Source organism: Corvus cornix, chromosome 1 (genome assembly GCF_000738735.6).
Source record: "Corvus cornix cornix isolate S_Up_H32 chromosome 1, ASM73873v5, whole genome shotgun sequence".
In the NCBI taxonomy this organism is placed as follows: domain Eukaryota; kingdom Metazoa; phylum Chordata; class Aves; order Passeriformes; family Corvidae; genus Corvus; species Corvus cornix.
In genome coordinates, this window is record NC_046332.1 from 41,403,308 (window position 1) to 41,419,992 (window position 16,685).

Genomic DNA, 16,685 nt, shown 5'->3' on the forward strand with positions numbered 1-16,685 from the left:
ATATAAAGAAACTGTACCAAAAGAGATTCATTGTAAAAGTTTCAGAAGAGGATTTTGAGCGTGGACTGTTGTGTAACCACCCAGGTATCTAAATAACTTGTTTGATGATAGCAAATTCTTTAGTCCAAGATTGTTAATGTTTTGAGGATCAAACTCAGACTGCATTTCTTGGGATGCATGGTTGATAAAGATTGCGAGGTGCGATGTGTGTCTCTTTTCTCACATTGGCACATAAGGTGTTGCATTGATGGGAAATTCTGAGCTTGCTGCTCCTAACAGGCTTCATAGCTGCCTGGCAGAAAGAGTGGAAGAGGTTTGAGGCATGTGCTCTGTAAGGATAATTGAGGACAGTTACTCCCCCCACCTTTATTAGACTCATTTATTACCACGTATAACAGGGGCCAATTTTTATCTTATAATAAATTCTGTGAACTCACGTCTCAAACTAATACACTAAAAATGACAGCGTCAACATAGTAGTAGGAGGTATTTAAAAAAGCCTGTTGGCAAGTACTTCTAAAAACTATAACTGCAGACTGAAAATCAAGTGTTTCTTCAGTATAATTTGTCATTTATACAAAAGAATGGTCTAAAGCCTACCTAAAGGAATGCAGTTATTTTCCTGAACTTATTAAAGCAAACACAGTAATGGCAGCCCTTTTGATGGAAAACATGAACTCCCCTGTAAGTAAAGGTGAAAGGGTTTCAACAATGATAAAATTGTTGAAATGATAATTTTCACTGTACAATGATGAATTTTCACTGTGCAAAGTAAGCTGCACTGAAAAAAGAATGAAACATGAGTTTATTTAGAATGGATGAGTCATGTTACACATAAACTGTTGCTTTTCTTTATATTTTAAAAAGGTGTTAATTTCCTTTTCATCAGTTTGAAATAATTGAAATTAATATTAAGCTTTGAGGTTACAGTATGTTCACAGAAACATTTTTCATTAATCATAATAATTGGCATACCCACATTAACTCAAAATGTTGAAAAATCAAATAATAATTCCAGGATTTTTTGTTTTCCCATGTTTTTCTTTCTTTTTTTTTTTTTTCTTTGTTTTTTGAAAATATTCTGTCTTTTAGAATTGGGTAGAAAAAGCAGAGAAACAGAAACTGTTGTCGGACACCCTTGACCTTTCCGAGCTGTTTCATCCAGACACTTTTCTCAATGCCTTACGCCAGGAGACTGCAAGGTGAGGGGAAACTAATGTGCCTATTTGTGCTAATGTGCCAGTGTTCCTTATGTGTGAGGATGGTTATTTCATTTTCAGGACACAGATCCAAAAAGTTTTGTCAATTGCTGTCATCAGTCATCTTACTTTTATTTCTTGCCTTGAAGTAAAATAGCTGTTACTTGTTTAAATGCTGATTGTTATGTTTTTTTCAGTTAGAGATGTATTTTTCTTCAAAGTAAGACCTAATATGATATGGTACACATTGAAAATACATGGGGTTTGGTTTTGTGTTTGATATCCTGTTGTTACATGTCCGTAAGATTTACTGTATATGTGTTTCCATTGCAGAGTAATGAGCTGTTCAGTGGACAGCCTTAAATTTACAGCTTCATGGAAAGGGCGAATACAGGAAGGCAAACTCCAAGTTAAGGTATTTTACTAGAATATTTTACTAGGATTTTATGAGGATGTTTTATCAGTTCAGTCCAAATCATCTGTCCATAAACTTTCTGGAAAACTGAGCTGTAAATACATTAGAGTACCTGAGATAAAAAGGCTGGTTAATGGTATACAGCTACAAAAACGGCAGTGCAAAAATTCCACAGAAATTAGAAAAGGAAAGCAGTTATCCTTTTTTCTCCTCCCTCATCACTGTTCTCATTTAAAAACTAAGCTTATTCTTGCTCCATTATCTTCAACCACCTCTTAGATGAAAATTGAAGCTGCAATTTCTTGCAGTTAAAATCTCACTCTTGTCCAGAAAGACAAGCGGCTTGTAGCAAGAGGAAATACACACGTAAATCTGTAAGTCTAAGGCCATGTGTTAGCATTTCTTTAGTCACTGAAAGGAGACTACTAAGGGAGTAAACCAAAGTAAGATGACTAGTTTTTGATATGATAAAGACACAACAATTCTTTAATGACCGGTTAAGCCTATAGCCAGCAGCCATAAAGTCACTACTGATTGCTTAGACAGCAAAATAGAGATGAATCCTCAAACGGTTTAATTTAGCTGCTTAACATTCCAGATAAAACTACCTCTTCGGTCAGCACAAGTCTCTGTGCACCTTTTTTATACTTAATTTTGTAGGGAATTGACAAAATAAATTTTCTGTGCTATGTCTTCCTACAGGTATGTTGATCCCAAAATAATCCTGCAATAACTGTAATCATCCAATCTGACCTTAATACAGTACAGTCTTTTGAACTTTGTTGAATTAATTCCTGCTGGAACTAGAAAATGTAATTTTGAGGAGTTTTCAGTCTTGATACTTAATTAAGAGAAATGGTTGCCTGCTTCATTTCATGAGAAGCATGAGAAGCGTGAGAAGATAGGGGTGTAGAACTTTGAGATTAATAAACCAAGGGACTTTTAGGGCTAGGAATAAACCTGGTATAGGACCAACCTTGGAGCCTGCAAGTCACATGGTCTAATGTTACAGATTCAGACAAGACTTCTAAGTCCATAACAGTAAGCAAAACTGAGTTTCACATCTCAGGCCAGTCATTCCAGTAGGCTGGCTATCAGCTGCAGATTACAGAAGCTTAAAGTTCTCCAAAACCATCTTAACATTTTTGAAAAATGTCTGAAGTCAATGTCAAGTATCTCAACACCCTGAATAACATTATCTCAGTATATTCATCTATTAAAAAATACCACAATATTTTACAGTTGCTAGGTTGAAATAGTTGCTTATCAAATAAAGAATGAGAGGGAAGAGTTTTGTAACAGTACTCCAGTTTTTATTAAACTTCTAACTGAGGTTTAAAATGTTTTAATGTGTGAGAATTTATGTGGTAAACTTTTGGCAATACTAGTTAAAGTACACTGTTAACAGTCTATATCATATGTAAGCAAAAAGGTTAATGTATATAATCTAATGCTTTACAAGAATGTGTCATGTTCTACAAGGGATTGAAAATCAAAAGAGAATTTTGTTTAAGAGCAAATTCTCTGCCCTGGGAATGATACAAGCAGTTAGGTGAGTGGTTATTTTTAGCAAAACATAAGAATCTTGTCATGTTTCTTCACTTGATTTGAGTATTATCTTCTCCTCTGTAAGAGAAATATTCATTGATTCTCTGTTAGTAAGTATTCACTAGTATTTTCACTGCTTCTTTTAATCTTTGATGAACAGAAACGCTTTGGAACACTTTGCAATGCTGAATATTTAGATTTCCCTACCATGAGTCCTTCCTCATGCTCGTGGAGAGCTGAGGAGAAACTTTCCCATTAGTAAAGCTAAATACCACATGGACTGTAGCTAGGGCCTAAAAATGTCATCGATTCAGAAAAATCATTCTCTAAAATGTGTCTTGTTTGATAAGGATCCTCTAGCTTGCACATTAAGCTTGGTTTGCCTGAGCCATATGAATTTTAATATTGGTAAACTTTATACCTGCAGTTTCAAAAATTCAGGCTAACCTCGTAGAATGAGAAGCTATTCGGAGTGGGAACTCAAAAAAAAACCAAAAATCAATCAGCAGAATAGCTAAGTCCTTAAACATTATACTGTGATGAGGTAGCTGGGACCTTGTTTTACTCCACCTAAATCAGAAATTTGGAGTTTACCAAACTCCCCTACAGGAACCAGACCAGGTGTAGGCTATTCTGAGGTTTGTCAGTCTCAATTGATGCTAATGGTGTTATTCCACTTTATGTAACTAACTCCACTGAGAGACTTGATTCTGTACTCACAGAGTTGGGGGACTCTGTTTCAGGGTTTGGGGAGTCATGCTCGAGTCCCTGAATCAACAAATATTTAAAAGCCTAATAGAATGTCTCTGTTGAAGGATTGGCACAAGTAGGAATGCAGATGAATTTAAACCTGATAGTTACGCATACTCTGTGTAACTTTCTTAGTAACACTGTCAGGTTTTGAAGACGTATTCTTCAACATTTTTTCTTACCTTTAATTTTAAAAGGTTTTGATGGCTTAGAATTTGTTCTGTGATAAGGAAAAGAAGAAGATCTCTTTATGATCTGTGTGATGAAAATGCTTTCTCAGTTTTCCTGTGATTTTAAAAAATGGCATCAAGCTTCAGCAATTGTAGATATTTGATCTTTCTATGCCTAAAAATACAAATAATTTACCCAGTGATCATCTGTAAGTTAGAAGCATGCAGTGCTAATACTGTCAGCGAAACTACAAAGTAGGCAGAGGAACACTCAGGGCAAGAACACACCTAAGTCTGTATGAATTATCAAATCAGGTGTTAAATTATCAGTGTCAATTCAGGTGATGGTTTAGATGTATGATGTGGAGTGGATCTCTTCTAGTAGGAGGTGATGAATATTTGATTTAGAATCAATCTGTATAAAATTACACATTCTTTAATAGCACTCTGAATTGCTTTAACAAAAGGTACTGAAAATGTATGGCTGTTGCACTATAATCACAGATTGATATGCAAATACATCTCTTGGTTTGCTTTGTGCACTGATTGTGCTGTTGTACAAAAGCAGGTAGTCATTCCTTTTGGCCTTCCATTTTCTGTATTGTAGAAAAGAGTGAAAGAAAGGAAGAAACATGGCAAGTGACTTATTGGGTAGTAAGTAATATGACCTTGGTTAGAACTTAATATAAATAGTGAAAAATAAAAAATTATTGAAAGTCTCAAATTCACAATATGAGTATTGATATCAAAACTATACTCTTAGCAACTGAGAGATATATTATTATAAGGCATCCTGAGAGGTCTTTTTTACAGTATACCTCCATCCTGAAATACCAATAAATTAATGATGGAGGCCTGCAGAGGTAATGAAGTGAAAATATGACTCCTGAATTCCGCTGCAGTTTGCATTGTTTCATGGGAAATTTTGGCATTAATTAGTAAGGGAAAATCTGTTGCAGAGAATTAGAAATTTAGAAACAGACATACTTTGGACCATGGTATCAGCACACTTTCTACAAAGGTATTTTAAAGAAACATAGTCTGGAATGTGTGAAAATAACTTTTTTGAACCTAAACTAGTACCAATAGCTGTGAACTGCCAAATTCTTTCTAAAAATTAAAAATTATGGTCAACTCCTGCCATTAACTCTCTGCTGAGTTTCACAGATATTATGATTATATTACAGATGCTGTGAAATTCATGTTTTTCATAGTACTTGTATTTTCTCTATACTGTTTATTATAGAAATGAAAACATGGCTATGGGAGTACTCAGACAAATGGTGTCTTGAAAGTACATTGTTCTGGTATTGTTGATTTTTTTCTTAATATCTTTTAATACTGAATCAAAGCAAAAATTTGCTCTTAATCTTCAAACAGTTTCTACCATTGGTTGAAGTTTTCCAGGAGATCAAATGGTATTATTTTACATAACTATAATGTCAAAAGGACTACTGATATCAAAAGAAGAAACGTGCAGTAAAAAGTTTTTTCAATAGGTGACCCACTTCTATAGAAATTTCTTTCAGAGATGTTCAGGATGGCCAGACCTTTGAACACCCTAGCAATAAACTTTAAAACCTCTTCATCAGACCAGTCTTTCTGCAATAACTTTGCCAAACTTATTTATTAAACTAAACTCCCTAAAATTACTCCCTGCAGAAAGCAAGAAGGACAGAAAAAATAACATAGGAGATGAATCTTCCTAATATTTGTGTGATAGGGGTAAGGAAGAGCTTTGAAAGCTTTCAATCAGAGTTGTAGTGAGATAAAGTATAATCTAGGACCTGTGCATATTATAAAGTGAGGCCTTAACAACAGAGAGCAGTAGGAAGGAGTCTGTGTTAAAGATTCAGTATATTCATTAGTAAGACTTTCTTCATTTTATGCCATTTAGGATACTTTTATTCGTAATCTTTGTTGTTTCAAGGCAGAAGTGGCACTGGAATGTATATAGGCTATCATTAAAGATTATTGACACCCAAACTTTTCTGCATAAAGCCAGCTTTTTCCAAAATCTCTCTGCATAGAGAGTTTTTGAGTTTGAAAAGAAGTGGTGCAAAATATCAAAGGTTAACACCGTACCTTAAAAGCAACATACCTGAAGAGATCACAGACTTGGCAGCAGAAGTGAGAATAGTGTTCCACCTTCATAACAAAGAGCAGACCTTAAACTTTTGACAAGAGGTTGAAGGATAAAAAGAGTTTTTGCAGTTCCAGATAAAAACTTGAAAAATATCATTCATTTCACTGAGGACTTGTTATAATAATTTGTGAAAGTTAGAGAAAAAGTCTACTCTGAACTTTCCATGGGGTTGTTTTGGTTCACGTTACCCACAAGTTTTGGTGGTTTCACTCTAAGTCCTATTCTGTATGAAGCACAGATTGCTCCAAAGAATGTTGTCACTTCTCTGGTCACTGTCTATCTGAAAACAGACAGAAACACAGCTTTGTTCTATGTCCTTTTTAAATGCCATGTTTTATAACAATTATTTTTCATGTTAGTTTATGTACATCTGCATCTTACACATTGTAAGGAAGAGTCCCCAGCTAAGTGTTAAAAGAGAAATGTGAGTTTAAAGAAGCAAATTCTTGAAGAGTGTAATGCCTGTCTACAATAAAAAGAATAGTTAGATATTAAAAATGCAAAATGTAATCTTAGCTAGTTTACAGTTACTACATTATTAATTAAAAACCCCTAACACTTGGGAGGACAGCATTGCTTTTCAAGCATGACAGTAACCCCCATTGTGTTACTGTTTAATTCCATCTTTTCGTGTCAAATAAATAATTTTAGAATACTAAAATTACCTAAGCAAATTATATGCATTATATCTTCTATGATATTGATCTTCATTGTAACATCATACTTTAACCCCTTTTTGCAGTCTGGTGGATGTTTTAAAATTTCTTGCAAGGGAAAATATATTAGAAAATGACGTTCTTCTCCATTTTGGTTATGTGGTCACTCATTCAGTTTCCAGCAGCACTGTATTTCCTAATTCCAGCACTGCTTTATGAACCTTGCATTTGGTGAAAGCCATCCTCAGCCATGATAAATTTAATTCAGTGCTTTAGTATGATAGTATAACAGACAGATGATTTTCAGATTGTAGCTTCTGTTAGAGAGCTGCAGCTGGAGAGTTAGCCTTTCAAAAAGCTGCATGAAAGTTGTTATTGAGTTAAGTTTTACTGCGGTTAAAACTGAAGTTCTCTCTTCAGCAGGCCAAAATAACAAGTAGTAGTAGTAGTAGAACTGGTGTTATTTGTAATGGAGAAAATAATATGATCAACAAATACTGGAGATTTTTTTTAAGAAATCCTGAATAAGTATAATTGTCACTAACTTATGGAAGACTCCAGAGAAGAAAAGAGAGAACCTGTAATTCAGAGGCTGAAATGACTTCATTAAAAGAAAACACTTGAAACATGTTGCATATAAAGCATTGCATACTTACTTAAAGAAGCAGCTGTAATTCTTCTTTAATTTTTTTGCGAAACAACAGTTTATCTAAGAAATCCTGGGTTTGCTAAATAAAATTTTCTCTCATATTATTTCAATATATTTTGTTTGCCACTGCTGAAGCTCTGTAGCTGTACATTCCATTCTTTGAAAGCTGTGCTCAGATTTCCAAGCAGGAAATCATGCTTATTGCAGTGATTATTCTTCTCTTCTTCTAGACATTATAATGATTGTGAATTTGGCTGTTGCTATCATAATTCCATTGATCTAATGCCAGGCAACTGCAGTTTCATAATTGATGACATTTACAGGTATTTTTCTCCAGCATATCAAAGAATGTGAATCCAAATCAGAGGAAGTTCACACTGAAGTGTGGTCCAGATCTTGCTTTTAAATCATGTTTCCTATTCTCACAAAGGACATAACAATAATTAATTTCCTGTTATTTAAAAATATGGTCACAGTAAAAAGGTTCATCATTTATTAAAGCACAATGTAATCATTATTGGCATATTAAGTCTATTATTTATGTTTGAATATTTTGTATTTCCATGGCAGATCAGTGGCTTACAACTGGAAGGTTGTCATTTCGATGGAAATCGACTTTCAGAAAATCTGCATGATTCTCCCAGTGTGTCATCTGTTCTCCCTTGTTACATGGCCTGGATTCCACAGGTACTAAATTATTAAAAGCCCTAAACTTTCAAGACCCATAATTTGATTTTTTCTGTGTAGTAGCTTTTCAGTATGATGTTGCTGACCTGTTTTCCTTCCATTTCAAAATAAAAATCCCAGTCTTTACTAGGAAAAACAGTTACTTTATTTAAGACAGAAATTTATTATAATTTTGTTAATATTCTTTAGCTTATATTGCTTAGATGAAGGCAAGGGCTTTATTTCAGTCATACCTTTTTTTATTTGTCTTTTAAAAACATCAGCATATTTCCAAACCTGTATTTAGTAAATGTGTACATGTGTTTGGGAGTTCATTCCTAGAATATATTTTCTTTGCATTTTAAATATTAAAGTAAATGCAACAGCAATGAAAAAAGAGAGAATATGATGTGAGCTGTAAGCAAAGAAAGCCTTTCCCCTAGTTAAACTAATTTAAAAAATGCCAGTGCTTGCAGATTTTAAGACGAGAGCAAAGTAATCCAAACAGTAAAAACTGTTGCTGCTTCTGCCCTCCAATTATCCTAGCAGTCACTGATAAATAACTCAAGAAGTCACATAGAATATATTCAAGGATGTGTCTTTTAACTAAAAAATTGCTTATTTTAGAATTCATCCCACCTACATTTAGGAAGCCCATCCCATCAGAAGGTAGCTGGGATAAATCTGTCTAGGCGTGACTCTAGAGACAACCTAGACCGCTAACTCGGGGAGAGACAAGCCCATGAACACCCATGCACATGGACATAAAAAAACACAACAAAAATCAAATGGAAATGTAGAAAGTGAGAAATAGTAGCAAATGCATCTTTCTCCCTGCATCTTTATCACAATAAATAAAATTAGCAGTGTATTATGTAAATATATATATGGAGAAAAATGTCAACTTTTATCCTGTCCTGTAGAAATTAACTCGCCAGGCAGATAAATTCATTAACTGTAGGAGATTATTATTTGGCAAGCCACATAACTCAGCAGAGTTATCACTAAAGAAAGCCATGTTTAGTTAGAAAACTGTTAGAGAGAAAAGTTCACTGGACCAAAAAAAGTTGAAATTTCAGTTAGAATTGAGTTTATTAATTATGATAAATTATGGCAATGATGACCTTTGTTGTATATTGTGATAGATATTGTGCAAGGAGCTCCATTGCTAACACACTGCTGTATGCCAACTTTTTTTTTCTCTCATTGTTATTTCCAGCAGTGGAAATATAGCATTATATTATAGTACAGCATTAGAAGTGTAAAGGTCAACAGATTTAGACGTTGAACACAGAAGTAAATGCTAGACACCATCTGCACCATTGCTCCCAGCTTGGTTAGAAAAGAAAATAGTGACAATTTTAAAAAAAGGACAGAAAATGAAAACATCACGAAACCTCTTACAAAGCTGACCAGTGAAAGATTTTCCAGTTCTTCAGTATTTACAGGGTTTGGTTTTTTCAGATAAATAAACAGATTTCTAATTTACTTGAGAGGTGGTGCATGGGATAAATACAGAATTGCCAGACATTCTAATATATTGGCTCAGTGGTGGATGGTGGAGGATGGCAATATATGTGATTTTCCATGGTAACACCAAGAGGAAACACATTGAAAATGAGAATTGTGAGTAGTCCTCCCATTGTTCTGAAAAACATTCATCTTGTGTTAGAACAGATTTTTTAGTACTTTTCTGAATAAGACTGTATTTTTTAAACTCCAAAGGTAGGATCCAGAAGTTATACGTGAAATCAGCAGAGATCTTTATCTATAAAATTAAAAAATTAGATTCTTCAATAATCCATGAATTAAACTTTCTCAAATGTACTTATATTTGAAATGAGTAGCAACTGACATCTTTGTGTTGGAAAAAAATACAATTCTCATAAAACACAGGCCATAACTTGTCAACTGCCCAGATTTTAAATACAAAGTCTCTCTAAGGAGAGTTTTTCTGAATTGGTCTACCCTTGAGTTCTTTTGCTGTGACCATCACTGTAAAAATTGACTATAATCAAATACTGTGCTCAGAAACCAAAGCAAAATGGGATATCATGCATTTCTCTTAATTTCATTATCTCTCCTTGGGAGAAGCGTGCATAAAATTGAACATATTTTCTTAGGATTCTTAGGTTTTGAATTTGTTTTCATTTCTCCATAAATACATCTTCTAAAATCTAGTGAGCAAAAATCTGTTTATAATGTAATGCTTTGAAGTAATTTTCAACCAAACTTAAAGTAGCCTACAGGATTTCCCCTCAAAATGCTGCAGTGCTCAAAACAGAATATTTTGAGCTGCTAACATGATGCTTATTCTCATTAAACTGTGAAGGTCCTTGCCAGTTTTAATCCACTGATAGGTCCCATGCTGTGAAGCGCGTCACTAAAGGGGATGGAACTGTGTGTGATGCGGTCTGACAAAGAGAATTTTTGGACTGTACTTAAGCCAAGGACATAAGGATTTGTGATTCAAAAAGACTTCCACAGAATGGCTTCAACCCTCCAATAATGTAATTCCTTAAAACATCAGTGGGATTGAGAAAGGCACAAGAATATTTTGTCCCTACAAAGTGTAAAAAAAGGTCTTTAAAGGCAAACTGGCCAGCTTCTGGCTCCCAGCTTTGGCAAAACTTAATTCTCTGATTAAAATTTTACTCTCAGACTGGCTAGCATTTTGTCTTCTTCAGTAGTGTTAACCAAGGGATAAACGGGGTAAGTACAATCCTTCTGAGAACAGCTGAGTTCCTGATTATTAAGTTACTCTATACAAATATTGCTGCACATCGATCTTTTGCAAGGATTTTAACACTGATGTCCAAAAGACAGGGGAAGTTGATTTTCAAAAGGGACAAAAAAAATTCTTCAGTAAGGGTTTTACACTTGACATGCAAGGCAAAGTGCTGGAGACAGTTACTGTTTGCATGTTTCCTTTTTCCCGTTTTTAGTTATTTTCTAATACTGGAGCATCACTAAGTCACATTTGATGTGATCTGAGTTAAAATGACACTCATTTTTATTTTAAATTCTTTTCTGACAAGTGTGCTGCTTTGTTATTTGGTTTGTGACAATCTTCTGACATTTTCCTGTTGACAGGAAGGGACATTTTGAGTGTGATGCTTAATATATATCAGTTGAATCAAACCCTGAATTATTTGCAGTAACTAAATACATTATGGGTTGAAATTAAATGCTGTAGGAAGTCTAGACTGAGTCTTTGAGCTCAGTTCTGGGGTCACACATACAGACAATGCCCCATGCAAAGCCCTAAAAGCAAACTGCAACCAAGGCAGTTTGTGTGCAGACAGCAGAGAGGAGCAGTTCCATAAAATAGCCTGAAATGTGTGGGGTAAGATTTTTCAGATTGTAGTTCCTGCAGTATGATGCTTGCAGGTATCTTGGATCACACCAGGGGCTGTGCCCCGGGAGGAGGGCAGGGTTTGCAGCAGGGATGGAAGCGGCAGTAGGGTCTGCCAAGGGCACGGCCGCCGCAGGACTCCAGCCTGCCAGGACAGCTGCTCACTGCACTTCAGCACAGGGGCTCCTGAGCAGCTTTCTCCCTGCAGGAAACTGTTCAGCACTTCCCTTGCCCTGGTTTGCAGACACTTTTGGCATGTTTTTGGGAGGGTTTTAGCTGAAGGAAGGTTTTTATACCTAGTTCATAGGATCACCCTGTTAGGTACTTCCTGGTGTTTGAGTTACGGAGCGAGCAATTTTTCTGAAGTCTCTGCTTCCTTGGTAATCCTTCTCCTTAGTGGCCTGAATGCAGACTTTCTTGCCCAAGGCTGCAGTGTCCAAACTGTATCTTAGCTTTAAATACCATGCCAGTGGAGATTATTGCTTTCTCGTGTTTTGTTGCCTTTTTAGGTGATAACTAAGTGCTTGTTTGTTGACAGGATGCATGTGGCCCATATTCTCCAGAGGAATGTATATCTTTACCAGTCTACAGTAGTGTGGAGAGAGACCGTGTGGTTACAAATATTGATGTACCCTGTGGAGGAAACCAGGACCAGTGGATTCAATGTGGTGCTGCTTTATTTTTAAAAAATCAGTAATCTGAAACTGTGCTAATTCATGAAGTTAAGAGACATTTAAACATGTAATTTCTTACTTACTAAAAGAGAACTTTAGATTAATTCTTTTATATTTTTAAAGCAATGGTTTATTAATTCCTGCTTATTTTTTTAAGATATATTCAAATAATTCTACTTGATAGAACTTCAGTGTATCTTTGTGGCATATTGTAAAAATTAACATGGCACTATTCAGCAGACTGCTAATTTGGGGCATTTCTTAAGATTGTAATGTGCTGTATTTCTTCTTGAACTTGTTGAAATCTCTTCTAGTTTGCCCAAAAATACTGAATATAAATTCAAAGTCAGCATTTTTTTCTTTGATTGGTTTTTTTCATTATTCTTTTGGAACTGTTATTCATGTTCCTCTGATATTTAATAAAATAAAACTATAAAACTTACCTTTTGTAACTGAACTTTAATGTTTTACTTGAGGATAAGAGTCAGGATAAATGTTTCAGTCTCTTTTAATGATGTTTTACTTGTAATTATATTTCTTTGTATAAGTAGTAAATAATAGGACTTCCACTAACTTCATGCAGAGTTACAAATTCATGTGGCGTTACAAAGTTAGGCTACTATCATGGTGATTATCTAAAAGTTACTGAAAAAACAATTATGAAACTGTACTAAATTCCAGTAAAAATGTGCACATAAAGGCTCACAATAGCCAAACACTTCCTTAGACGAAAAAAAAGAGATTTCCATCCAGTTGTTAAATGAATAACAGAGGGGTATAATAGTGCTTTTGGTGACGTGAGGAACACCTGGAATCTTGTTCTTAGTGCAGGATACCCAAGGTTGATTTCACTTTCATGATGTATCATGGGATGCTGTCACAGCATTGGAGTGCAATTAGACAAAATCCCAAAATCCAGCAGGAAGCAGCATTACTGATGTCTCAGCGTAACAGTTGAAAGTGTCTAATTTTTAACTGGAACTACACACCTCATGAAGATATTTTTAAAAGCCAAAGGCAAAATAGCACTTTCTTGGATTTTTTGGAAAACAAATAGGTGGTTTGGCTCTGAGATACCTGATAGACTTTATCTTCATTTTGAAGTAGTATTTAAATTAAGACTATATTTCACTTTCCTGATATTTTTCATTGATGGTTTGAGGGAGAGAGAAAGAAAGCAGAGAAAAGATTGGCCTTTTCTCCAGGTCAACTTCCTGAAGAGTTTTTCTCTCTTCTTCTCATCTTTGTCTCTGTGGAAAGTTTTCCATTTTAGTTGTTCTTCTAATTAAAAACTGTCCTAAAATAATTTGATACATTGAACATACATTTTTAAAACTGAATCCTGTCAAAAAGCAGAATATACTTACTTAATACTTTTCAGATAATTGCCTCATCTTCCCGTATGTATTTCACTCTGATTCACTGAGGAGTAAAAAGGTAGCAAATTTGGAAATAAATTGTCTCTGAAGAAAATTTTGGGAAAAAAATGACAATCTCCATCAGAACAAAAGCTCTTGTGTAAATCTATGTACAAGCTCAGTGTGGTTTTAGAGAGTGACTTGTCCAGAGAAAATATTCTGCCATACTAGACTTTCTTGGAGATGAAAAGTTTTGCAGAGGGCATGCTTTTAATTCCCATAGGCACATGTAAAGAACATGCTGCAACTTTCCCTTTTGGATCCAACATTTTCATAACCTAGACTGGATTTCAGCTTTCCTATCTCTCAAAACTGAGGGATCTACTGGCTCTTACAAATTCCGGCTTCTCTTTTGTAGGCAGGTAGAGAAATACAGAGATACTCAGCTATTCAGGCTGTTTTGCCTGTTAGGGCAAATATGTCTGGAAAATAATACATCTTATTTTCACCTACCTTGTACAGAAAGTAAAGACCAGAGATGTAGTAGGTGGCTTTGATGACCAATCTTGCTTGTAGTAGGAAGTAAAAATCTACTGTGGTGAGTGGTAGAATCCCTGAAGTGAATCATTAGTAGAATATTGTGGGGATTTTCATGTTTTGTTTTTTAAATTTTTTTTCTCTCCTCATTGTAAGCTTCAAAATGCCTTCCATATTGCCAAGAGAAGTACAATTATTATTTAAAGTCTCTCTTTTCAAGTCTCCTCTTGCTATATATTTAGTTTTACTCATCCTACTAATAAACAGATATTGATGCTATCACAAAGAATAGATAGAAAAGAGACTCCTCCAGACCTATCACACCGTATTTCTGTTTCAGGGTCAGGAACTGATTCAGTTTCTTACTGATGACTTGTCTGTATCCTAACCCCTCAGAACTGGCCTATCTCTGGAGGTTTGTTACCTCTTCTATCATCCACTACTGGCATGGATTTACAACTGTGGAATATTTCTCACCTCACAGCATCAGGAGTTTTGTTCCCAGGACATGCATTCATGCATTTCTGTCAGAGCCTTCTCTTAGCCAGCTTGATTAAATCTCATTTTGTTTGGTTGTCCTCTCAGTTTGGAGCCCTTTCACATTACTAGAACTGTCTGTTTGCTTCTGCTCTTTCTAAGACCGTCCCTGAATGATATGAAAAAACCCAGCCTTCTTAATGTTTAGCTATAACTGGAGCATTGAGTTATATTTTTATTTGGACAGAGGTCCTGTTGAGCCCACTGAGACTGATCTTGGTTACAGACGTGAAAGGCTCTCTCTTCCTACGTGTCTTCGATGTCTTTATTTTTTTCAGCACAGGACAATAAACTGATTTAAATGTCAAACTAATTTTTCAGCTTGAAATCTAGTAGATTTTTAATTATGTAATACTACCATCACAAAAAGACCCCCAAACCTTGGGAGCTGTATATTACACTCACAGTATATTAAGCAGTATGTTTGATACTTATTTTGTTTAAGTGATTCACTAATCTTTGCTTCTCATAACTGGAGTTATAACCCTCATGTTTTAGATGGCTCCCAGATGACCTAAAGAGGTAAAAGAAATGACTTATCATGTGTTCCTTGATACGTATTGTCTGCTTGCAATGTACAATGTGCTTTCTTTCTACCCAATGTTGTAATCTAAACGGAAGATACTATAGGTAACTGCTACTCTAGATCATAGGAATTATATTTTTGGCAGTAAAAACAGAACTGTAGAGTTTTTATTACCACCAAAGTGCAGCTGTATCACATGCATAGGCCATTGAGAAGTATGAATCAGGAAACACAAGAAATAAAAATGTCAGAAATGCCTTAATGGTCGGACCAGGGTTTGAAAGAGTCTGTTCTGCTATTCAGTTTCAAGGGTATAGGAACTTGTAAGACTAAAAAGAGATATATAAAGAGATCTTAGAAAACACACATTGCTACTCTCTAAACACTCTCTTCTGAAGACTTGAGAAAGGCATATCTTCAGTTAGTGCAAATTGTTATCAACAGAAATCAAAGTGACAAAATGCAAAGTGAAAAAACCTTAAACAAATAACAAAACCTTTGAAAATAATGAAGATTATGCAGTAATATCTAAATGTTTTTAAAATACAAATTTTTTTTTGTAAATGCATTTATTTTAAATTTAAAAAGGAACAGTTTCTTTTACACCTTATAGCAGTCAGTTTTCTGTGAGATATTGGTGCTGTCATTCACTGGAAGATATGCTGTTTGGTGCATTTAGCAAATTCACTGCAAGTCTACTGTCACAGAGTGTGCTGTGTGCCCAAACAGAAGAATATACTTTTGTTGAAGAGTCAGACTCACTTTTTGCTATTTGAGGTAAACAGTCTTTCAGAAACAAGACCTATGAGGTTGATAGAATACCTCACATGTTTTAGTGCTAAGTCAAGTTGACTTAGGATTTTTTCCCAGAAAATTTTTAGCATTTCATAAAAATCCAAATGCAGCAGTGAAAGGCAAGTTATGCAAGTTGTGCTGAGTATAAATAGAACTGGTGATGTAAATTGTCTTTCCCCTCAGTTTTCTTTATTTCAGCTTTCAGAGACCAATACTCAGACGAGCAGTAATTTGTCCCCAAACAGCTATATTGTTGTTAGAGCTGAAGGGGTAATAACCTGAACTCCATGCTCAAAAGCATCAAATATGAATTATATGACTTATTAATCTGATAGATTGTCTTTCATCAAAAAAAAAAGGGTTTGCATAAATTATACTTAATATTGGTTACCATAATAAAAATGTGCAGCCTTTACCAGGGCTAGAAATTTCCATATGAAGTTTTACATAGTAAAATAGTAAAAAATAGTTTTACATAGTAAAAATAGGTATTTTTAATTCCCTTTAATTTTTACATTTTTAACCCTTTGAAAATGAAAGGTGTGAATAAGAAACTACATGTGGGAGAGTCTCAAGACCAATAAAGACCAGGTCACATTTGAGAAACCAAGCTCAGCCTCTGTGAGTTCTTACGCTGTGTTCTCCTCTGAAGGTGTGCAGCTTCATCAGTGCACTGGAGTTCTTCACAGATCAGAAGCTTTCCA

The 16,685-nt window shown here is 35.0% G+C and overlaps 1 protein-coding gene across 2 annotated transcripts in view; it reads left to right on the forward strand.

Annotated features, from left to right (window-relative positions):
- DYNC2H1 (dynein cytoplasmic 2 heavy chain 1) overlaps positions 1-12,670 on the forward strand; it is a 155,707-nt gene extending 143,037 nt beyond the window's left edge. For both annotated transcript variants that reach the window (XM_039563927.1, XM_039563935.1), the window contains exons 86-89: positions 1,093-1,202; positions 1,533-1,614; positions 8,104-8,220; positions 12,093-12,670. In XM_039563927.1, the coding sequence (XP_039419861.1) occupies positions 1,093-1,202; positions 1,533-1,614; positions 8,104-8,220; positions 12,093-12,251 (468 nt within the window). In that variant the 3' untranslated portion in view covers positions 12,252-12,670. The remainder of the gene's footprint in view (positions 1-1,092; positions 1,203-1,532; positions 1,615-8,103; positions 8,221-12,092) is intronic.
- Positions 12,671-16,685: the final 4,015 nt, after the last annotated feature.